Source organism: Oncorhynchus clarkii, chromosome 22 (assembly GCF_045791955.1).
Source record: "Oncorhynchus clarkii lewisi isolate Uvic-CL-2024 chromosome 22, UVic_Ocla_1.0, whole genome shotgun sequence".
Taxonomy (NCBI): domain Eukaryota; kingdom Metazoa; phylum Chordata; class Actinopteri; order Salmoniformes; family Salmonidae; genus Oncorhynchus; species Oncorhynchus clarkii.
Genome location: NC_092168.1, coordinates 50,508,926 through 50,534,076, shown reverse-complemented (window position 1 = coordinate 50,534,076; position 25,151 = coordinate 50,508,926). Strand labels below are relative to the sequence as shown.

Below are 25,151 nucleotides of genomic sequence, written 5' to 3'. Positions count from 1 at the left end.
GCTATGTTTGTGAAGATTGGAGTTTCTCTTCCTTAATGTTATTCACCAGACTTTTCTTTTGCTTACTTCTCTGATGTTTTGGGGTCATTTTTTCCAGGTCTTTCGATCTGAGGAGCTGTATGATTCGCTGACATACGTCCCCATGCAGGTTTGGATCCTTTATTTTTAATTTTTATGAGAGATCAGATTTGAGCCCAACCAATATGGGACTGGTTTCCTGGAAACAGATTACGTCTTGGACTAGGCTTAATCTGTGTCCGGGAAACGGCCCATTAATGTTTGAAGTGCTGGCACAACCTAAAGCTCTTACACTGAGTTCAAGTTGTTGCAGTGAGAAACATAAACAGTGCATTCAGAAAGTATTCAGACCCTTTGACTTTTTCCACATTTTGTTACGTTACAGCCTTATTCTAAAATCGACACAAAACCCCATAATGACAAAGCAAAAACAGATTTATAAAAAATGTAAAACAGAAATACCTTATTTACATAAGTATTCAGACCCTTTGCTATGAGATTTGAAATTGAGCTCCGGTGCATCCTGTTTCCATTGATCATCCTTGAGATGTTTCTGCTACTTCATTGGAGTCCACTTGTAGTAAATTCAATTGATTGGACATGATTCGTGGGGGTGGCAGGTAGCCTAGTGGTTAGAGCGTTGGGCCAGTAACCGAAAGATTGCTAAATCGAATCCCCGAGCTGACAAGGTAAAAATCTGTCGTCCAGTTAACCCACTGGTCCCCGGTAGGCCATCATTGTAAATCAGAATTTGTTCTTAACTGACTTGCGTAGTTAAATTTAAAAAAAAAAAAATTCTGTAGAGCTCCGAGACAGGATTGTGTCAAGGCACTGATCTGGGAAAGGGTACCAAAAAAATGTCTGCAGCATTGAAGGTCCTAAGAATATAGAGGCCTCCATCATTATTAAACAGAAGTTTGGGAACCACCAAGACTTTTCCAAGAGCTGGCCGCCCGGCTAAACTGAGCAATCGGGGGAGAAGGGCCTTGGGCAGGGAGGTGACCAAGAACCCGGGAGAACCTTCCAGAACCTTGCAGCACTCCACCAATCAGGTCTTTATGGTAGAGTGGCCAGACAGAAGCAACTCCTCAGTAAAAGGCACATGACAGCCCACTTGGAGTTTGCCAAAAAGGCACCTAAAGGACTCTCAGACCATAAGAAACAAGACTTTTTTTGGTCTGATGAAACCAAGATTGAACTCTTTGGCCTGAATGCCAAGCGTCACGTCTGGAAGAAACCTGGCACCATCCCTACGGTAAAGCATGGTGGTGGCAGCATCATGCTGTGGGGATGTTTTTCAGCGTCAGGGACTGGGAGACTAGTCAGGATCGAGGCAAAGATGAATGGAGCAAAGTACAGAGAGATTCTTGATGAAAACCTGCTCCAGAGCTTTCAGTACATCAGACTGGGGCAAACTTTCATCTTCCAACAGGACAACGACCCTAAGAACATAGCCAAGACAACTCAGGAGTGACTTCGGGACAAGTCTCTGAATGTCCTTGAGTGGCCCAGCCAGAGCCCAGACTTGAACCTGATCGAACATCTCTAGAGTCTTGAAAATAGCTGTGCAGCGATGCTCCCCATCCAACCTGGCAGAGCTTGAGAGGATCTGCATAGAAGAATGGGATAAACTCCCCAAATACAGGTGTGCCACGATTGTAGTGTCATACCCAAGAAGACTCAAGGCTGTAATCTCTGCCAAAGGTGCTTCAACAAAGTACTGAGTAAATGGTCTGAATACTTATGTAAATGTGAGATTTCTGTATTTGAGCAAAAATTCTGTTTTTGCTACGTTGTTATGGGGCATTGTGATGTCATTATGGGGTATTGTGATGTCATTATGGGGTATTGTGATGTCATTATGGGGCATTGTGATGTCATTATGGGGCATTGTGTGTAGATTGATGAGGAAAAGTAACAATTTAATCAATTTTAGCATCGGGCTGTAACCTAACAAGACCGTTATAAAAGCATATAATTGAAGCCAATATTTTGGACAATTCTGTACATAATCTTCAAAACAAAATAATGAAAATGTTAAATAATAATATTTCTGTTTTAATTTGTTTCCTCAGCCTAATCAGACCCAACCTACGGTGAGAATATTCAATACACATGCTTCCAACCTTGTCTCAACAGTAGTTCACATGCTTCCAACGTTGTCCAAACAGTAGTTATAACTTGTCAACAATGTGATCTAACTTTTTGTTAAAAATCCAAGGGGTCTTTCCTCCTGGTTTAGGAACACTAATTATCCTAATTACTTATATACTAATTAGTAGCTACGCCTATCATTAAATAATGATCCTAAAAGGGTAAACGCTAAGAGGGTAAATGCTAAGAGGGTAAATGCTAAGAGGGTAAATGCTAAGAGGGTAAATGCTAAGAGGGTAAATGCTAAGAGGGTAAATGCTAAGAGGGTAAATGCTAAGAGGGTAAATGGTAAGAGGGTAAATGCTAAGAGGGTAAATGGTAAAGGGTAAATGCTAAGAGGGTAAATGCTAAGAGGGTAAATGGTAAGAGGGTAAATGGTAAATGGTAAATGCTAAGAGGGTAAATGGTAAGAGGGTAAATGGTAAATGGTAAATGCTAAGAGGGTAAATGGTAAATGGTAAATGCTAAGAGGGTAAATGCTAAGAGGGTAAATGCTAAGAGGGTAAATGCTAAGAGGTTCAAGTTGACACAGTTTGATATTTTCTGTATTTCAGACGGGAAGAGGGAACATTAACTCGACCTACATGGATATGAGGAAGGTACCAGTTGGAGTGAGAGGCTCACGATCCATCAACCACAATTCCCAACTCATTTGTTGACCACGTAAAGAGACCTTCGACTGATCAGATCAATCAATTAGATTCAGAATCATTCCTTTTGAAGCCTAATGTAGGAAAGAGCTGGTCACTTAAAGGGCCCAATGCTTTATTAGTTATAAGAATGTATAGGAGGCTTTCTTTTTTTTCTTTTAATGTTGCAAGTTGGGTGAAAACAATTACTTCTTTTACGTTCATGACATTTTGCACCGTTGATTCAGCATCATCACACTGAGACAAAAAAAAGGTTTGAAGTGATGTGAAAACAACGTTGCGTTTTTTTTGTTTGTTGCCAAGTGCGATGCTGCTTACTGGTCTAGAATGTGTTTTGATAGAAGTGCCTAGGTGAGACTTTCCCGACTCGTCACAATGAATGTAGAAACCAAAACAAGTGCTGCTTGTTATATTCACATGTAATTGTAATAAACGTATGATGCATATTGGAGAGAGCGGAGTGATATGGGAGATCACCAGCTAAAGGAATTAAGCAGACTTATTTATTTCACAAAAAAAATCAACAACAACATTGATTTCAAAGTTTAACAAACCATGTAACTCTATGCACAAGGACTACTTTGAACAATATACACAGAATATGTCCCAAAAACACATGTACTAGAAGAACTGTGAAGATGCAAAATTTTGATAACAGAATTACGGTAAAATTTCCCTCCCTTTTTTTTCTTTTTAGGCGACCACGTTTTATCAAAACTCTCGTTTTTTAAATTTCTTCTACGAATTAAGATTCAAAGATGTCTGAAGAAAAGAAGGACGTGTCAGCTGTGACATCACACGTTGAGTTTGACCGTTTTTATTTTTGGCTATCGAACTATATAGTACGTGAGGTGGATTTACATCTGGGTAACAGAATTTCAGCACGGGTCCCTGATCTGTACTACACAGAAATGCATCATTCTGAATATAAATGTCATTCTCGTCATGGTGATGTATCCTAAAATAGATACACAAAAGGTAGAAATATGCAATACTCTCCTTTGCATATTTGGGTATTATTCTACACACTGGCTATTATTCTAATGAGCTCCGCCCCTAAACAAGACAAAATTTCATTGGTTTGGACCGGATCTAATCTGAACCAATCGTAGGTGTCTATTTTTCACAAGTTTGTACATGATAGTATAGTACGGTAAAGCAGCGGTTCTCAAGCTATTTGACCCCGGGACCGTTGGTTCAAGATTGTGACACTCCAATGATGTATATAAACCCTGGATGGCAGATGCCATGTATTGGCCAGTGAGAGGGTTTGAAGCCACAGGTCGGCCATATTGGTACTCCCCAGAAGAAGGAGTCCTCCATAGGAATGGATGGAATTCCACTGTATTTCAATTAGATGTTTCAAGGACAAAATGACATGTATTAAAGTATTTTCTTGGTGTTTTGAGGACAGTAAACTTTCAAAAAAATTATACTTGACGGAAAATGTTTTTATATATTTTATTAAAAATATACATATGTTTAGCTCACATAATATAACTTAAAAGTAGGCTTTCAATTGCCTGTAATAGAATAAACCTGGCAAAAACAAACGTACACATTAATACATGCATTTTTTATAGCTTCTAAAATATTTTTGTTACACTGATGGGGGAGTGCCAAGATGGAGGCGCGGTTGCTTCAAAACAGGGCCCTGTCGGCCATCTAGTGTACATGTGAATGACTGGTCACTACAGCCATGCATTCAAAACAGCGCCCTGTCGGTCGTCTAGTGTACATGTGAATGACTGGTCACTACAGCCATGCATTCAAAACAGGGCCCTGTCGGCCATCTAGTGTACATGTGAATGACTGGTCACTACAGCCATGCATTCAAAACAGGGCCCTGTCGGCCATCTAGTGTACATGTGAATGACTGGTCACTACAGACATGCATTCAAAACAGGGCCCTGTCGGCCATCTAGTGTACATGTGAATGACTGGTCACTACAGCCATGCATTTTCAAAATGCAAGATACAAAAATAAACTGTGTTTTACACCTGGATTTTTAGCTGAAAGTCATTCATGTTAGCAGCCAATATCAACTCGAGATATCATATCATGTCACTTCTCTGGAGTCCAAAACAAACAGAATCATACGGCCAACCTGTATGGACCCTAGGTTGCAGGATTTGGATGTTGTTTGGATGGATGGTTGTGGATTGGTGGGCGAAAAACGCAAACATCTAGCAACCCAAAGGCTACATGTTTGAATCTCATCAAGGACAACTTTAGCATTTGAGCAACTTTGCAACTACTTGCTACTTTGCAACTTCTAAGCATGTTAGCCCTAAACTAACTCCTAACTCCTAACCCTAACCTTAACCATTAACCCTATGACGTGTAGGAGTGTTGGGCCAGTGGCCGAAAAGGTTGCTGGATCGAATCCCCAAGGCAAAAATATGTGGTTCTGCCCCTGAGCAAGGCAGTTAACCCACTGTTCCCCGGGCGCCGATGTCGATTAAGGCAGCCCCCCGCACCTCTCTGATTCAGAGGGGTTGGGTTAAATGGGGAAGACACACCTCTTTGATTCAGAGGGGTTGGGTTAAATGGGGAAGACACACCTCTTTGATTCAGAGGGGTTGGGTTAAATGGGGAAGACACACCTCTCTGATTCAGAGGGGTTGGGTTAAATGGGGAAGACACACCTCTCTGATTCAGAGGGGTTGGGTTAAATGGGGAAGACACACCTCTCTGATTCAGAGGGGTTGGGTTAAATGGGGAAGACACACCTCTCTGATTCAGAGGGGTTGGGTTAAATGCGGAAGACACATTTCAGTTTAGTTGTACAACTGACTAGGTATCCCCGTTTCCTAACCTGGCTAACATTAGCATTAGCCACATAGCAAACGTTAGCCACAACAAATTGGATTTCGTAACACATATGTTTTGTAAATTTGTAACATATTGTACAAATTGCAATTTGTCACATATTGTATGAATTGCCATTCGTAACATATACTCATAAACTCAAAAAGTCATCTACTCCTCCTGAGTTTATCAGGAAGTGTATAGGAGATGTTGTACCCACTGTGACTATTAAAACCTACTCTTAACCAGAAACCATGGATAGATGGCAGTATTCGCGCAAAATTTGAAAGTGCAAACCAATGCATTAAAACGTGGGAATATGGCCGAATACAAACAGTGTAGTTATTCCCTGATCCTCAACACTGGGGCCCCACAATCCCCTCCTGTACTCATAACATGGGATCCCGGTGTGGCGCAGCGCTCTAATGCATCTCAGTGCTTGAGGCGTCAAGCACCATAAATTAATACATATCATACTAAATTGAGCGTGCTGGATTTACGTTTACTATGTTCCGTCGAATCTATGAGACCAGGCTACTCTGTCTGCACTGAACACTATCACTTTGAAGGGCAGCCTGCCTGCAGAATGCTAGTTGCTAACTAGGTAGCCCCTTTCCCCCCACAACATATACCAGAATATGTTCCATCTTCATCCCATAGTATTGAAGGCAGTACTATGTTACAGCTGTTTATCTTTATACATATAGCCAGTAGCCACTCAAACTAGGCTTATTTGAAACATGAACATGATCAATCAAATCGCCGGGTTATTCCTCTGGCAAAGATGCCTCCGTAGTAGATTTCTGAACTGTATTTTATATGGATAATATAAACGTTCCACTGGTTGGACAGACTATGCTTTCCATCTGATCCAAACAGATTAAATCAACGTTGTTTCAACGTAATTTGTCAACGTATGGTGATGTGGAAAATGTTTTGGGGATTTTTAAAAAGTAATCACCGTAAACTGTTGTTTTGAGGGTAAAATTATAACCACAGAATTGTCATTATGGTAACCAAATGTCAACAAAGATATTGGATAAAATATGTTGAATTCGTACCTTTAAAACAAAGTCAGAACCTCACTTTCAGAACCACTGCAGTAGAGTTCAGAAGTTGTACGAAAAGCTGCCTCTTTCGACCTGTTCTCACTGTAGTTGTGACATCACTTCCTGCAACAGTGCCATGGTTCTCACTGTAGTTGTGACATCACTTCCTGCAACAGTGCCATGGTTCTCACTGTAGTTGTGACATCACTTCCTGCACAGTGCCATGGTTCTCACTGTAGTTGTGACATCACTTCCCGCACAGTGCCCTGTTCTCACTGCAGATGTGAAATGACATTGTTTACATTGTATTAATCCTGTACAGCTTTAAGTTAGCACACCATATCTCCCTCAGAATTTAGTAAGCCTGTAATATTGTTTATATCAGCGGCTAAGAGTGTCAATTAGCTAAGTAAGCTAGCATGGTGTATTTAGTAGCATGGTTGGCTTCTTATCCCTTCCTTTATGCGTATAGGCATAGAGAACGTATATATATATATATATATATATATATTAGGATTCCTTTAGTAACCACTCATACGCACGCTGGGTTAGTTAATCACTAAACATCTGAGGATTCAGAGCCTCAAAACAGGAGTTCTGATCTAGGATCAGGTTATTCATTGTGATTTCGGCCTAAAGGTCAAACTGATCCTAGATCCAGCACTCTAACTCTGAGACGCTTTGTGAATATGGAAGCTTTGTATTTAGAACTGTATGTCGAAGTTAACATTTCCTCAACATCGTAACATCTATCCCCTACACCACTCCCAGTGGAGGCACTGCATCTCAGTGCAAGAGGCGTCACTACAGTCCCTGGTTCAAATCCAGGCTGAATTACAACCAGCAGTGATTGGGAGTCCCATAGGGCAGCAAACAATTGGCACAGGTTTGGCCGGAGTAGGCCATCATTGTAAATAAGATTTTTTTCTTAACTGACTAGCCTAGTTAAATAAAGAAGAGGTGTCACTACAGTCCCTGGTTCAAATCCAGGCTTAATCACAAACGGTGGTGATTGGGAGTCCCATAGGGCGGCACACAATTGGCCGAGGTAGGCCGTCATTGTAAATAAGAATTTGTTCTTAACTGACTTGCCTGGTTAAATAAATATGAAATAAAGGTAACATTTGAGATCCTACTCACCACTCCACCTCGTCAACAACATCGCACCACACTGATCTATCTTTGTTTCCATCTCAAAACTTTCCCAGTCAGCGGAAAACTACCTGGGTGTGAGTCACTCAGACACGATTACTGGTTCTTTCATCATCAAACAGGCCACAGCATCGCCACAACATCACGTCCGCACTCATCTGACGAACTGCTGAAAACAGCAATAACATTAGGTCTACAAGCCTAATTTGTCCGTGTGTAACTCTGTGTTGTTGTTTGTGTGTAACTCTGTGTTGTTGTTTGTGTGTAACTCTGTGTTGTTGTTTGTGTCGCACTGCTTTGCTTTATCTTGGCCAGTTGTAAATGATAACTTGTTCTCAACTGGCCTACCTGGTTAAATAAAGGTGATATATATATATATATATATATATATATATATATATATATATATATATATATATATATATTTTAAAACAAGCCTTGATATATGTCTAAAGCCATATAGGAGTCAACAGTCATGTGTCAGGGTATAGGCCTACCTACATCCACTGAGAGCAAAGTATATCACTATGCTTTAAAGTCAATTACTCCTATGTGGCTAATTGCAACTTTAAATTCTAATTTTAGCAAACAACATTATATTAAGCCTAATAAATCCAGAATTTGCACAGCAAACCTTTTTACCCAGTAGGCACACCACATCATTCCAACTTGGAAATGTGAGTAATATTTGGTGTTGATCAATGGAGATTTTAACCTATTTTCACCCACTCAAAAAGCCTGTTGAATTCCCAAAATGTGTTATCGCTATGCATTCAACGATTTAAAAGCACAACCAAGTTTCAAAATGGGAATAAATTGTCAGATATTTTGTATTTATACAACAAATGAATGTGTTTCCACTGTGCTTCATATAACAGCACAACCAAATGAACTGGATTAGAGTTGAGATTACATTTCAAGTACATACTGCAAATGATGTTGGAGATTCTGCACAGACTATTACAGTAATTGTGAAGATCTCCACAGACCTGCACGCTTTCTATGACGACATAGGAAGACATTTATAGTTACAGGAACTTCCAAATATGGCCATGGATGATACTCATTTTAAGGTTGAATAAATACTGTTACATTAGTTTGTAAAATAGTCTTAACTTTAGTCTATTTACTGTATTACAAAAGTAATATTGATTTTTGTTTAGTTGTCAATGCAACCAAATATCTAAATGAAAGAATAGGACTACAAGTTTGATTCAGTCCTGTTCTTTAACTGTGATTTTTAAGTTGAGATGGAGACATGAATCCAACAAATCCATTATGAATTTGTAGACAAACTGTAATTAAAGCCAAACTAAGTCAGTGTCTCAGATGGAACTATCCATGTTGACAACCAAAGACTATTTAATATCCAGTTTGTACTACAAACTAAGAATTGATACGTTAGATTCACATATCCATCTCAACCAAACATCTAAGTTTAAGATTAGGACTGCAAAATACACTTTAAAGTTTAATTTAGTCCTATTCTTTAACATTGATATTTGGTTGAGATAGAGATATGAATCCAACATATTAATTATTAACTTGAATATCCAATTTCAAATCAACCAAAGCTAGTCTATTTTTAGTTGGACACTGTGTTGAATTGAAACAGTAGCTGTTGATGACTTCCCTAATGCAATATAGGCCTAAATAGTTGAATCGATTATATATAAAGTATGGTTTAATGTACATTTAATTTGATCCGTTAAATCTACCCTTTGGATTGACCTTGATAGCAATAGTGAATCTTTTAAGTTATCAAGAGATCTCTCAATAATTATTTTTAAAGATAACACATTGGCAGTAGTCAGTGACAAATATCACAGTTAAGCAGGGTTTGGCTTGGTTAAAACCCTGGATGGGAGACCAAAGAGATAGTTGTAGAGTAGGAGGTGCTGCTCAGCCTATTTGTTTTTTGGTAGTGGATATAACGTTGACGATCTGATGTTGGTACAAATTCAACATATTTTATACAAGGTTGAAATACTATGTTGATACTATATTGAAAATTGGTTACCATTGATATAATACTGTGATTGTAATTTCACCATCAAAACAACAGTTGATTACTGATCCAAAGTATTATTCACATAGATTCCACATCACAATACGTCGACAAATTACGTTGAAACAATTATGATTCAACCAGTTTGTGTTGGTCATCAAATATGTATTGTTCCTTCCCGGAACTTAAACCACCAGAGATGACGGACGCATTTGATGAAACACAGGAAATATCAAATGAAGAATATCTTTGTTTACATGGGTCCGAAGAAGCAGGAAACGCTTCAATTTGATTAGTTTAGAAATGATCTAGGCACGTTTTCTTGTTGAATCACTTTGCAAACAATGAAAAACGATCCAATTGTCTTGTTTAGTTAGATCTTTGGAGCATGGTGATGGTGTCAGCTTGCTACGATGGTAGCTAGCTAGCTAGCTATCTCGACGTTAGCAACAATCAGTCGCTAGCTAAACAGCTCACGGAGGACGACTGACTATGATATTTGACCTCCGATGTTATTAAGATATTAAAATATTTATAAAAGTAAAGAAAAAAAATGGATATCAGTCTAACAGTTTCCCTAATGCAGGGCCAGATGGGTACCGTGATAGAGAGAGCGGTGAGTGCCGCTGTTGAGACGGTGTTAGGGGAGATGCTGAAGGTGGTCGGTATTAAATTCGACGAGCTGAAGAGGGAGGTCGCAGCAAAAGAAAAAGAGACCGAGAGCATCAGACAGATGCTGGACATATCCCGATCTCAGATGAAGACAATGCGGAAGTACATGAACGCTCTGGGTGCCAGGCAGCAGGAGCACTCTGCCACTTACCAGACCAACCAGAGTACAGCATTCGGTCATTCGGATCCGCATAGACCTCACTGTTCCTCAGCGGCTGCATCCGAGGCAGCACAGTCCTCTGGTTTATCACAACCACAGAGAAGGACGGTTACCAACACCCACATTGCCATTACAAATGGAAACGTACAGTCAAGGAATCAAATCACTATCGCTCTACCCTCTGATAACTTGGCCAGATCCTCCCAACCTTCTGAGAATATTATAAGGGCCACATCATCATCATCGTTTGACAGCCACGATGACCTGACTGCCATGGTCTCACAAGCTCTGGAGAGCCCATCATTGATCACCCCTGTCTCTGCAATAAACAGTTCATCAGAGCACCTGGAACCTTTGAAAGGTAAAATATGCTTTGTTGAGTATGTATGGGTATTTGTCAGTGTTTGCTTGAATATGTAAACTGATGGCCTGACTGATGGCCCTAGTGACTGAGACCCAGTACGGCCCTATTGACTGAGACCCAGTACGGCCCTATTGACTGAGTCCCAGTACGGCGCTATTGACTGAGACCCAGTACGGCCCTATTGACTGAGACCCAGTACGGCCCTATTGACTGAGACCCAGTACGGCCCTATTGACTGAGACCCAGTACGGCCCTATTGACTGAGACCCAGTACGGCCCTATTGACTGAGACCCAGTACGGCCCTATTGACTGAGTCCCAGTACGGCCCTAGTGACTGAGACCCAGTACGGCCCTAGTGACTGAGACCCAGTACTGCCCTAGTGACTGAGACCCAGTACGGCCCTATTGACTGAGACCCAGTACTGCCCTATTGGCTGAGACCCAGTACGGCCCTATTGACTGAGACCCAGTACGGCCCTATTGACTGAGACCCAGTACGGCCCTAGTGACTGAGACCCAGTACGGCCCTATTGACTGAGACCCAGTACTGCCCTATTGGCTGAGACCCAGTACGGCCCTATTGACTGAGACTCAGTACGGCCCTATTGACTGAGACCCAGTACGGCCCTATTGACTGAGACCCAGTACGGCCCTATTGACTGAGACCCAGTACGGCCCTAGTGACTGAGACCCAGTACGGCCCTAGTGACTGAGACCCAGTACGGCCCTAGTGACTGAGACCCAGTACGGCCCTAGTGACTGAGACCCAGTACGGCCCTAGTGACTGAGACTCAGTACGGCCCTAGTGACTGAGACCCCGTACGGTCCTATTGACTGAGACCCAGTACGGCCCTAGTGACTGAGACGTAGTATATCCCTCTATATTCTCCCTGTGTTGGTTGACCACCATGTTACCTCTCTATCTCTCCAGAGGAGCCCGCAGCATCCCTGGACCCCGAGGTGTCTGATGAGAGCCAGAGGAGGGAGGAGGAAGAAGAGTGTCAGGCTGAGTGGACCATCATTACACAGCCACCAGAGACCAGCACAGACCCTGGGGACCAGCTGGTCCTCTCCCCACCCAGGACTGACGGAGCAGATTGCTTTGCCACCATGGCTGCTTGTAGTGCCCAGCCTCGGCTCCAGGTGAAAGAGGAGGAGGCCGAGGTGGAGATCATCTGTATCAAGCAGGAACCGGAGGATGTTGAGAGTTTGCTGTTCAACCTGGCTGCTGAGGTCCTCAACTCCCAGGGCAACCTTTTAGACAGGCATACTCAGGGGAGCCTCCTGGACTGTCACAGGACAGTACCCTCACAGGGCCAGAGAGAGAGGACAGTACCCTCACAGGGCCAGAGAGAGAGGACAGCATCCCTTTCCTCACAGAGCCAGAGGACATTAACAGAGCACACAGTGTTCAGCTCAGCCAGCCCTTGTACATGTGAGTAGGGTAAAGTTCTGCTGTGTTGTTGTTACTGTGTGTCAGTTCAGTAGGATGTTACCTAGCCTGGTCCCAGATCTGTTTGTGTTGTATAGCCAAGTCCTATGATCCTATTACCAGAGGACTTGGCCAGACAGCACAAACAGATCTGGAACCAGGCTACATATTATACACCTGAACTAATGACTTGTTGTCTGTCCTCTTCATTCTCAAGATGGGCTGTCCCAGCCAGTGATGTCCATGTCACGCGGAGTTGCTCCCAGGCCAATGGTCCGTCCGTGGCCCAAAGACCTGAGTCTGTACGAGGAGTTTAAAATGAGACGAAGTGAGCTGAGGAGGAGGAGCCAGACCCGTCGGAGGGAGATGGAGAAGAACCTTCCCCAGCCTCTATTAGCTGACCTGGTGAAGGAGAGACGAGAGAAGACCCGGCTCAGAGTGGCCCGCTGGAGAGCCAAGAGGAAGCTGCAGGCCTGCCAACTGACTCAGATGAGCCAGACACAACACCAGGCTGGACCTGGTCTGGGCCAGGGGAACAGTGGGCTGGCGAATCATAGCCCGATTAGCCAACACACACAGCACAAAACCACAGGCCCCACTCAGACTCCGCAGAGGAACCGTGCTGCCCTCTCTCAATCGCAGTACAACAACAGTTTTTTGTACAACAGAAGTCACTGTGAGACTGGGGCTGGTAACGTTAACTACCCTCCTCTCCAGTTCAACTCCTCCTCTCTAATGCTGGGACAACATGGAGGACACAATATGGAGCCTGTCATGATATCATCCTCACAGCAGGGCCTCTCACTGACTGACTCAGAGCTCTACCAGTAACAGGAGAACAACAGTACCAGGTCTACTCTACAGGAGAACAACATTACCAGTTCTACTCTACAGGAGATCAACAGTACCAGTTCTACTCTACAGGAGAACAACAGTACCAGTTCTACTCTACCAGTAACAGGAGAACAACAGTACCAGTTCTACTCTACAGGAGATCAACAGTACCAGTTCTACTCTACAGGAGAACAACAGTACCAGGTCTACTCTACCAGTAACAGGAGAACAACGGTACCAGTTCTACTCTACAGGAGAACAACATTACCAGTTCTACTCTACCAGTAACAGGAGAACAACGGTACCAGTTCTACTCTACAGGAGATCAACAGTACCAGGTCTACTCTACCAGTAACAGGAGAACAACAGTACCAGTTCTACTCTACCAGTAACAGGAGAACAACAGTACCAGTTCTACTCTACAGGAGAACAACAGTACCAGTTCTACTCTACCAGTAACAGGAGAACAACGGTACCAGTTCTACTCTACAGGAGATCAACAGTACCAGTTCTACTCTACCGGTAACAGGAGAACAACAGTACCAGTTCTACTCTACAGGAGAACAACAGTACCAGTTCTACTCTACCAGTAACAGGAGAACAATGGTACCAGTTCTACTCTACAGGAGATCAACAGTACCAGTTCTACTCTACAGGAGAACAACAGTACCAGTTCTACTCTACCAGTAACAGGAGAACAACAGTACCAGTTCTACTCTACCAGTAACAGGAGAACAACAGTACCAGTTCTACTCTACAGGAGAACAACAGTACCAGTTCTACTCTACCAGTAACAGGAGAACAACAGTACCAGGTCTACTCTACCAGTAACAGGAGAACAACAGTACCAGGTCTACTCTACCAGTAACAGGAGAACAACAGTACCAGGTCTACTCTACCAGTAACAGGAGAACAACAGTACCAGGTCTACTCTACCAGTAACAGGAGAACAACAGTACCAGGTCTACTCTACCAGTAACAGGAGAACAACAGTACCAGTTCTACTCTACCAGTAACAGGAGAACAACAGTACCAGGTCTACTCTACCAGTAACAGGAGAACAACAGTACCAGGTCTACTCTACCAGTAACAGGAGAACAACAGTACCAGTTCTACTCTACCAGTAACAGGAGAACAACAGTACCAGTTCTACTCTACAGGAGAACAACAGTACCAGGTCTACTCTACAGGAGAACAACAGTACCAGGTCTACTCTACAGGAGAACAACAGTACCAGGTCTACTCTACCAGTAACAGGAGATCCAATCGGAGGACACTTGTTTTGTAAGGATTCTGTTCCCTATGTGGTGCTCTCCTTTGGACAAGGGCCTTTTTGGCTTCCTAGGGAATACTTTGACTTATGGGACACAACCTATTACTTCTGGCTAATAACATGAGATATTTCACATGGAATTGTGTGTCTAACTGTCTAAGACAAATGTATTTAAATGTGCTTTTATTTTAGTATAACAGCCTAATAATTATTTAATTGCTAACAAAAAAATAACCCCAAAATGTTTTTTTTGTGTACAACAATTATTTATTAAAGTACATTATTTATGTTAAAATAGAGGCAGTGACCATCCTTACATGTCTAGAAATATACATACTACATACTACATGCTAGAATCATAACATGGAGGGTACTGTACTGAATAACATGGATACTGTACTGAATAACATGGAGGATACTGTACTGAATAACATGGAGGATACTGTACTGAATAACATGGATACTGTACTGAATAACATGGATACTGTACTGAATAACATGGATACTGTACTGAATAACATGGAGGATACTGCACTGAATAACATGGATACTGTACTGAATAACATGGAGGATACTGTACTGAATAACATGGATACTGTACTGAATAACATGGATACTGTACTGAATAACATGGAGGATACTGCACTGAATAACATGGATACTGTACTGAATAACATGGATACTGTACTGAATAACATGGATACTGTACTGAATAACGTGGAGGATACTGTACTGAATAACATGGATACTGTACTGAATAACATGGAGGATACTGTACTGAATAACATGGAGGATACTGTACTGAATAACATGGATACTGTACTGAATAACATGGAGGATACTGTACTGAATAACATGGATACTGTACTGAATAACATGGATACTGTACTGAATAACGTGGAGGTTACTGTACTGAATAACATGGATACTGTACTGAATAACATGGAGGATACTGTACTGAATAACATGGAGGATACTGTACTGAATAACATGGATACTGTACTGAATAACATGGAGGATACTGTACTGAATAACATGGATACTGTACTGAATAACATGGAGGATACTGTACTGAATAACATGGATACTGTACTGAATAACATGGATACTGTACTGAATAACATGGATACTGTACTGAATAACATGGAGGATACTGTACTGAATAACATGGAGGATACTGTACTGAATAACATGGAGGATACTGTACTGAATAACATGGAGGATACTGTACTGAATAACATGGATACTGTACTGAATAACATGGAGGATACTGTACTGAATAACATGGATACTGTACTGAATAACATGGATACTGTACTGAATAACATGGAGGGTACTGTACTGAATAACATGGATACTGTACTGAATAACATGGAGGGTACTGTACTGAATAACATGGATACTGTACTGAATAACATGGAGGATACTGTACTGAATAACATGAAGGATACTGTACTGAATAACATGGATACTGTACTGAATAACATGGATACTGTACTGAATAACATGGGGGGTACTGTACTGAATAACATGGATACTGTACTGAATAACATGGAGGATACTGTACTGGATAACATGGAGGATACTGTACTGAATAACATGGAGGGTACTGTACTGAATAACATGGATACTGTACTGAATAACATGGAGGATACTGTACTGAATAACATGGATACTGTACTGAATAACATGGAGGATACTGTACTGGATAACATGGAGGATACTGTACTGAATAACATGGAGGGTACTGTACTGAATAACATGGATACTGTACTGAATAACATGGAGGATACTGTACTGAATAACATGGATACTGTACTGAATAACAGAGGATACTGTACTGAATAACATGGAGGATACTGTACTGAATAACATGGAGGATACTGTACTGAATAACGTGGAGGGTACTGTACTGAATAACGTGGAGGGTACTGTACTGAATAACGTGGAGGGTACTGTACTGAATTTTTTTCCCCTTGGGCAAACTTTGTCAATATGGTTGAATCTAAAATGTTATTTATACTCTTTCTGCAACTGTATTTAAATAAATGTTAATATATAATATGCTATTCTGATATTGCAACATCATTATGAATTCCTGAGTTAGTCGTCTGACTATTTCTATAGATTCAGTCCCGACCCTGCTTGATAGATTATCTAAGTGACTGTAGGTTGATTTAGACTTTTGGTCCCCAGTCAGCCAGCTTGTCAGTCAGCTAGTCAGTCAGCCAGCTAGTCAGCCAGACAGCTAGTCATCCAGCTAGTCAGTCAGCTAGTCAGTCAGCCAGCTAGTCAGCCAGCCAGCTAGTCAGCCAGCTAGTCAGCCAGCTAGTCAGTCAGTCAGCTGGTCAGTCAGCCAGCTGGTCAGCCAGCTAGTCAGCCAGCCAGCTAGTCAGCTAGTCGACCTGTCAGTCAGCCAATTATTCAGTCAGCCAGCTATTCAGTCAGCCAGCTAGTCAGTCAGTCAGCTAGTCAGTCATTCAGCTAGTCAGTCAGTCAGCTAGTCAGTCAGCTAGTCAGTCAGCCAGCTAGTCAGCCAGCCAGCTAGTCAGTCAGCCAGCTAGTCAGCCAGCTAGTCAGTCAGTCAGCTGGTCAGTCAGCTAGCTGGTCAGTCAGCCAGCTAGTCAGCCAGCTAGTCTGCCAGCCAGCTAGTCAGCTAGTCAACCTGTCAGTCAGCCAATTATTCAGTCAGCCAGCTATTCAGTCAGCCAGCTAGTCAGTCAGCTAGCTAGTCAGTCAGCTAGTCAGTCATTCAGCTAGTCAGTCAGTCAGCTAGTCAGTCATTTAGCTAGTCAGCCAGCCAGCTAGTCAGTCATTTATCTAGTCAGCCAGCTAGTCAGTCATTTAGCTAGTCAGCCAGCTAGTCAGTCAGCCAGCTAGTCAGTCAGTCAGCTAGTCAGTCAGCTAGTCAGTCATTTAGCTAGTCAGTCAGCTAGTCAGTCAGCTAGTCAGTCAGCTAGTCAGTCAGCCAGCTAGTCAGTCATTTAGCTAGTCAGTCATTTAGCTAGTCAGCCAGCTAGTCAGTCAGCCAGCTAGTCAGTCAGTCAGCTAGTCAGTCAGCTAGTCAGTCAGGCAGCTAGTCAGTCAGCCAGCTAGTCAGTCAGTCAGCTAGTCAGTCAGTCAGCTAGTCAGTTAGCCAGCTAGTCAGTCAGCTGTGGTAGTGCAGTGTGTTAACCATTGACTATCTTCTGTGAGATGGCTGCTGGCAGGGTGTAGAGCAGCAGGGCGATGAACAGAGCTGTGATGAGCAGGACCAGAGCGATGATGATGTACTTCTTATAATTCCTCCAGATCAGGTGGAAGAAGCACTTAAAAGGGTTCACAAACCACGAGAATGACGTGTCTGGCCGGCTAGAGAGGGGAGAGAGAGAGAACAACACTTTAAACAGGGCTCAGAGTAGAGATGCTGATCTAGGATCAGGTCTCCCGCTCTCTATGTAATCCTATTTACTATGAGCTAAATTATAAAACTGGTCCTAGATCTGCAGTCAAACAGGTTCATGAAGCAGGAGGAGGACTTGTATGGACGGCTAGAGAGAAGAATAGAGTTGATAGAATCGTTTTGTAATTAGTCAATAAAAAATGCAGATCATACTTGGGTTTTTCCAGGGGTTCAGGCTCCTTGCGGGCTCGACCAACCGGATTCTTCTCTGCCTCCTCTGATGTCACCAGGTGGAACTCCGCCTCTACTTTCCCCTGGAGACAACAACCAAAACATGTTACCGCCCCTGAATCTCAAATCACCCCCTTCCTCCTAGACAGTAGACACAACCCCTAGCCCCTTCCTCCTAGACAGTAGACACAACCCCTAGCCCCTTCCTCCTAGACAGTAGACACAACCCCTAGCCCCTTCCTCCTAGACAGTAGACAACCCCTAGCCCCTACCTCCTAGACAGTAGACAACCCCTAGCCCCTACCTCCTAGACAGTAGACAACCCCTAGCCCCTTCCTCCTAGACAGTAGACACAACCCCTAGCCCCTTCCTCCTAGACAGTAGACAACCCCTAGCCCCTACCTCCTAGACAGTAGACAACCCCTAGCCCCTTCCTCCTAGACAGTAGACACAACCCTTAGCCCCTTCCTCCTAGACAGTAGACACAACCCCTAGCCCCTACCTCCTAGACAGTAGATACAACCACTAGCCCCTTCCTCCTAGACAGTAGAAACAACCCCTAGCCCCTTCCTCCTAGACAGTAGACACAACCCCTAGCCCCTTCCTCCTAGACAGTAGACATAACCCCTAGCCCCTTCCTCCTAGACAGTAGACACAACCCCTAGCACCTTCCTCCTAGACAGTAGACACAACCCCTAGCCCCTTCCTCCTAGACAGTAGACACAACCCCTAGCCCCTTCCTCCTAGACAGTAGACAACCCCTAGCCCCTTCCTCCTAGACAGTAGACACAATCCCTAGCCCCTTCCTCCTAGACAGTAGACACAACCCCTTTCCCCTTCCTCCTAGACAGTAGACACAACCCCTAGCCCCTACCTCCTAGACAGTAGACACAACCACTAGCCCCTTCCTACTAGACAGTAGACACAACCCCTAGCCCCTTCCTCCTAGACAGTAGACACAACCCCTTTCCCCTTCCTCCTAGACAGTAGACACAACCCCTAGCCCCTTCCTCCTAGACAGTAGACAACCCCTAGCCCCTTCCTCCTAGACAGTAGACAACCCCTAGCCCCTTCCTCCTAGACAGTAGACACAACCCCTAGCCCCTTCCTCCTAGACAGTAGACAACCCCTAGCCCCTTCCTCCTAGACAGTAGACACAACCCCTAGCCCCTTCCTCCTAGATAGTAGACACAACCCCATAGCCCCTTCCTCCTAGACAGTAGACAACCCCTAGCCCCTTCCTCCTAGACAGTAGACACAACCCCATAGCCCCTTCCTCCTAGACAGTAGACACAACCCCTAGCCCCTTCCTCCTAGACAGTAGACAACCCCTAGCCCCTTCCTCCTAGACAGTAGACATAACCCCTAGCCCATTCCTCCTAGACAGTAGACACAACCCCTAGCCCCTTCCTCCTAGACAGTAGACACAACCCCTAGCCCCTTCCTCCTAGACAGTAGACACAACCCCTAGCCCCTTCCTCCTAGACAGTAGACACAACCCCTAGCCCCTTCCTCCTAGACAGTAGACAACCCCTAGCCCCTACCTTCTAGACAGCAGACACAACCCCTGGTCCCTAGACAGTAGACAACCCATAGCCCCTACCTCCTAGACAGTAGACAACCCCTAGCCCCTACCTCCTAGACAGTAGACAACCCCTAGCCCCTACCTCCTAGACAGTAGATACAACCCCTAGCCCCTTCCTCCTAGACAGTAGACACAACCCCTAGCCCCTTCCTCCTAGACAGTAGACAACCCCTAGCCCCTTCCTCCTAGACAGTAGACACAACCCCTAGCCCCTTCCTTAAAGGGGGGCTACAGGTTGATTTGTGAGTTTGTCTGCGTCCCACACGACACATACTAGACACCATTGGGTTCTGGTCAAAATGTGGTGCACTATATAATAAATAGGGTAGCCATTAGGTCAAGCAGCCTCGTTGTCATCAGAGTAACGGTGTTGAATGGTATTGGTACCGTGAGTTCCCCGGCCTTGACAAAGGGCCACCAGCCCCTGGACCTCTTCTGTTGGAAGATGGAGATTGTCTCTACGCTGTCCATCAGCATGTCCATTTTGCAGGCCTTGGCTGACTTGGCCCCGCGAGGAAACCCATGTAAGTCCAGCTCTACTGTACCTGAGAACAGAGAAACGTCCATCTTAACTCTCGTTTCATTCGTACAGGAAGTATGAGATAGGAGAAACGTCCATCTTAACTCTCGTTTCACTCATACAGGAAGTATGAGAACAGAGACACGTCCATCTTAACTCTCGTTTTACTCATACAGGAAGTATGAGATAGGAGAAACGTCCATCTTAACTCTCGTTTCACTCGTACAGGAAGAATGAGATAGGAGAAACGTCCATCTTAACTCTCGTTTCACTCGTACAGGAAGTATGAGATAGGAGTGTACAGTGTTAATGGGAAAATAAACGTGCTGGGTTGGGATGTGATTTCCCTGATTAATCAGCAATACCTGATCCTGATCATTGAAATAAACCTGTCCCCCTTCCTCCCATTGACTACTGTCTTACAGCCCAGGGAAAGGTGTCAAACCAGAGTCTCTTTCTCTCTCTCTTACCCAAGAAATCATCAGACGACAGCCTGTCAAAGTCCCAGACCTGCATCACCAACATGGCCGGTAGCTTCTGCTCTGTCTTGTCCAGGGAGAAGATGCTCCCCCTCTTACTGACTACCACCACCTTCTCGGCAGGCAGGTAGTTAAAGGGGAACACCAGGCGCCAGTTGAAGTTACCCTCCCCAGTCAGAGAGTTGTAGTGAACATCAGTCTCCTGGCGATCGTCCTCAAAGCCCTTAAGCCACCTGAAAAAAAGTATACAATTATACAAATATAATTTTCAGCGTATTGAGTGAGAGAGGATGACAGTGGAGAAAGATAGAGAGGATGACAGTGGAGAAAGATAGAGAGGATGACAGTGGAGAAAGATAGAGAGGATGACAGTAGAGAAAGATAGAGAGGATGACAGTGGAGAAAGATAGAGAGGATGACAGTAGAGAAAGATAGAGAGGATGACAGTGGAGAAAGATAGAGAGGATGACAGTAGAGAAATATATATAGGATGACAGTAGAGAAAGATAGAGAGGATGACAGTAGAGAAAGATAGAGAGGATGACAGTGGAGAAAGATAGAGAGGATGACAGTAGAGAAATATATATAGGATGACAGTAGAGGATGACAGTGGAGAAAGATAGAGAGGATGACAGTGGAGAAAGAGAGAGAGGATGACAGTAGAGAAAGATAGAGAGGATGACAGTGGAGAAAGATAGAGAGGATGACAGTGGAGAAAGATAGAGAGGATGACAGTAGAGAAATATATATAGGATGACAGTAGAGGATGACAGTGGAGAAAGATAGAGAGGATGACAGTGGAGAAAGATAGAGAGGATGACAGTGGAGAAAGATAGAGAGGATGACAGTGGAGAAAGATAGAGAGGATGACAGTGGAGAAAGATAGAGAGGATGACAGTGGAGAAAGATAGAGAGGATGACAGTAGAGAAAGATAGAGAGGATGACAGTGGAGAAAGATAGAGAGGATGACAGTGGAGAAAGATAGAGAGGATGACAGTAGAGAAATATATATAGGATGACAGTGGAGAAAGATAGAGAGGATGACAGTAGAGAAATATATATAGGATGACAGTAGAGGATGACAGTAGAGAAAGATAGAGAGGATGACAGTAGAAAAAGATAGAGAGGATGACAGTGGAGAAAGATAGAGAGGATGACAGTGGAGAAAGATAGAGAGGATGACAGTAGAGAAATATATATAGGATGACAGTAGAGGATGACAGTAGAGAAAGATAGAGAGGATGACAGTAGAGAAAGATAGAGAGGATGACAGTAGAGAAAGATGGGGGGATGACAGTGGAGAAGGATATATTGAGGATGACAGTGGAGAAAGATATATAGAGGATGTCAGTAGAGAAAGATATAGAGGATGACAGTGGTGAAAGTAGGCCGGATTCGGACCTGTGCTGACACCCTAGACCTGTGTGCCCCTGTGCCCCTAGACCTGTGTGCCCCTAGACCTGTGTGCCCCTAGACCTGTGTGCCCCTAGACCTGTGCTGACACCCTAGACCTGTGTGGCCCTACAGCTGTGTGCCCCTAGACCTGTGCTGACACCCTAGACATGTGCTGACACCCTAGACCTGTGTGCCCCTAGACCTGTGCTGACACCCTAGACCTGTGTGCCCCTAGACCGGTGTGCCCCTAGACCTGTGCTGACACCCTAGACCTGTGCTGACACCCTAGACCTGTGTGCCCCTAGACCTGTGCTGACACCCTAGACCTGTGTGCCCCTAGACCTGTGCTGACACCCTAGACCTGTGTGCCCCTAGACCGGTGTGCCCCTAGACCGGTGTGCCCCTAGACCGGTGTGCTCCTAGACCTGTGCTGACACCCTAGACCTGTGCTGACACCCTAGACCTGTGTGCCCTAGACATGTGCTGACACCCTAGACCTGTGTGGCCTTAGAGCTGTGTGGCCCTAGACCTGTGTGCCCCTAGACCTGTGTGCCCCTAGACCTGTGTGCCCCTAGACCTGTGTGCCCTAGACCTGTGTGCCCCTAGACCTGTGTGCCCTAGATCTGTGTGCCCCTAGACCTGTGAGCCCCTAGACCTGTGTGCCCCTAGACCTGTGTGCCCCTAGACCTGTGTGCCCCTAGACCTGTGCTGACACCCTAGACCTGTGTGCCCCTAGACCTGTGTGTCCCTAGACCTGTGTGTCCCCTAGACCTGTGTGGCCCTAGGTCCATCAAGGTCCTTTTCAGAAGACTGATCTTCAGGGATGAGCTGAATGTAATCTATAATCATCAATGTCTGTCTTTATATTGGATGCGTTTTGAAACCCCCCACTGTCGCTCCACTCACCCTTTGACGTAGATGTCACTAGACTGTGTTCCTGTGAGGATGTTAGTGTCCTCCAGAATCACATCTTCAGTGTTCCAGATGATGATTCTCAACTCAAACCTTCACAGGACCAACAAACAATCAACTCATACCTTCACAGGATCAACAATCAATCAATCAACTCATACCTTCACAGGACCAACAATCAATCGATTCATACCTTCACAGGATCAACAATCAATCAATCAACTCATACCTTCACAGAATCAACAATCAATCAATCAACTCATACCTTCACAGGACCAACAATCAATCGATCAATTCATACTTTCACAGGACCAACAATTTTATTGACCTGGCCTGGGGTACATTGGTCTTGTATTGACCTGGCCCGGTGTATATTGGTCTTGTATTGACCTGGCCTGGGGTATATTGGTCTTGTATTGACCTGGCCTGGGGTATATTGGTCTTGTATTGACCTGGCCTGGGGTATATTGGTCTTGTATTGAACTGGCCTGGTGTATATTGGTCTTCTATTGACCTGGCCTGGGGTATATTGGTCTTGTATTGACCTGGCCTGGGGTATATTGGTCTTGTATTGACCTGGCCTGGGGTATATTGGTCTTCTATTGACCTGGCCTGGTGTATATTGGTCTTGTATTGACCTGGCCTGGGGTATATTGGTCTTGTATTGAACTGGCCTGGTGTATATTGGTCTTCTATTGAACTGGCCTGGTGTATATTGGTCTTCTATTGACCTGGCCTGGTGTATATTGGTCTTCTATTGACCTGGCCTGGTGTATATTGGTCTTGTATTGACCTGGCCTGGTGTATATTGGTCTTCTATTGACCTGGCCCGGTGTATATTGGTCTTGTATTGAACTGGTCTGGTGTATATCTGACCTAGTGATACAGAGTGACGAAGCCTTACCCTTTAGGTTTACGAGGGGAGATGTCCACAGAGGGGCGTGGGTGGGGCATATCCATGGGGAACATGTCCACCCACATCTGGAGCTGGCCCTGAACCACACACACACACACACACACACACACTTGTGAAGTTGAACATATTGCATAATATATATATTTTTAAAAAGTCAAGTGGTTATTTTGATAGCATATGTGTTATTACCTGGTCCATGCCAGGCCTGGCCTTGTTGTACAGAGTCCGTGTCTCGATGTGCTCTGGGACAAGTCTACACCCCACCCCTGGAATCTCAGTCCATCTGTGAAGGATCTTCAGAGCCAGATGTTCGTAGGATTCCACCGTCTGCTCTGCACACAGCAGCAAATAATAATAAGTACCTTATTGGATGGAATTACACAAGTCTTGTCACTGTGACTAGATGCTGCCGTTGCCTGTCACTGTGATGTGATGCAGTCTTTGCCTGTCACTGTGACTCAATGCTGTCGTTGCCTGTCACTGTGACTAGATGCTGTCGTTGCCTGTCACTGTGATGTGATGCAGTCTTTGCCTGTCACTGTGACTCAATGCTGTCGTTGCCTGTCACTGTGACTAGATGCTGTTATTGTCTGTCACTGTGACTCAATGCTGTCGTTGCCTGTCACTGTGACTAGATGCTGTCGTTGCCTGTCACTGTGATGTGATGCAGTCTTTGCCTGTCACTGTGACTCAATGCTGTCGTTGCCTGTCACTGTGACTAGATGCTGTTATTGCCTGTCACTGTGACTCGATGCTGTCGTTGCCTGTCACTGTGACTAGATGCTGTCGTTGCCTGTCACTGTGATGTGATGCAGTCTTTGCCTGTCACTGTGACTCAATGCTGTCGTTGCCTGTCACTGTGACTAGATGCTGTTATTGCCTGTCACTGTGACTCAATGCTGTCGTTGCCTGTCACTGTGATGTGATGCTGTCGTTGCCTGTCACTGTGACGTGATGCTGTCGTTGCCTGTCACTGTGACTCAATGCTGTCGTTGCCTGTCACTGTGACTAGATGCTGTTATTGTCTGTCACTGTGACTCAATGCTGTCGTTGCCTGTCACTGTGACTAGATGCTGTCGTTGCCTGTCACTGTGATGTGATGCAGTCTTTGCCTGTCACTGTGACTCAATGCTGTCGTTGCCTGTCACTGT

At 44.2% G+C, this 25,151-nt stretch overlaps 4 protein-coding genes across 4 annotated transcripts in view; 2 read left to right on the top strand and 2 right to left on the bottom strand.

Annotated features, from left to right (window-relative positions):
- LOC139380407 (uncharacterized) overlaps positions 1–3,312 on the top strand; it is a 31,478-nt gene extending 28,166 nt beyond the window's left edge. The window contains exons 7-9 of the mRNA XM_071123058.1: positions 98–148; positions 2,094–2,114; positions 2,727–3,312. Coding sequence (XP_070979159.1) covers positions 98–148; positions 2,094–2,114; positions 2,727–2,831 — 177 coding nt within the window. The 3' untranslated portion in view covers positions 2,832–3,312. The remainder of the gene's footprint in view (positions 1–97; positions 149–2,093; positions 2,115–2,726) is intronic.
- Positions 3,313–10,114: 6,802 nt separating this feature from the next.
- Positions 10,115–13,821, top strand: LOC139380371 (uncharacterized). Its single transcript, XM_071122990.1, has 3 exons — positions 10,115–11,036; positions 11,972–12,475; positions 12,690–13,821. Exons 1-3 carry the CDS (start codon positions 10,397–10,399, stop codon positions 13,301–13,303), a joined length of 1,758 nt encoding a protein of 585 aa, XP_070979091.1. The 5' UTR covers positions 10,115–10,396; the 3' UTR covers positions 13,304–13,821.
- Positions 13,822–14,915: 1,094 nt separating this feature from the next.
- On the bottom strand, positions 14,916–16,574 carry LOC139380159 (dynein heavy chain-like; the record flags this gene model as incomplete). The annotated part of the gene is made up of 1 exon (XM_071122603.1): positions 14,916–16,574. A coding segment is annotated over one exon (1,659 nt), but the record flags the coding sequence as incomplete, so codon positions are not given.
- A 1,018-nt stretch (positions 16,575–17,592) lies between these two features.
- LOC139380370 (fer-1 like family member 6) overlaps positions 17,593–25,151 on the bottom strand; it is a 65,891-nt gene continuing 58,332 nt past the window's right edge. The window contains exons 35-41 of the mRNA XM_071122989.1: positions 24,190–24,332; positions 23,989–24,077; positions 23,079–23,177; positions 20,768–21,009; positions 20,165–20,322; positions 18,175–18,275; positions 17,593–17,930 (exon numbers count right to left, since the gene is read on the bottom strand). Coding sequence (XP_070979090.1) covers positions 17,750–17,930; positions 18,175–18,275; positions 20,165–20,322; positions 20,768–21,009; positions 23,079–23,177; positions 23,989–24,077; positions 24,190–24,332 — 1,013 coding nt within the window. The 3' untranslated portion in view covers positions 17,593–17,749. The remainder of the gene's footprint in view (positions 17,931–18,174; positions 18,276–20,164; positions 20,323–20,767; positions 21,010–23,078; positions 23,178–23,988; positions 24,078–24,189; positions 24,333–25,151) is intronic.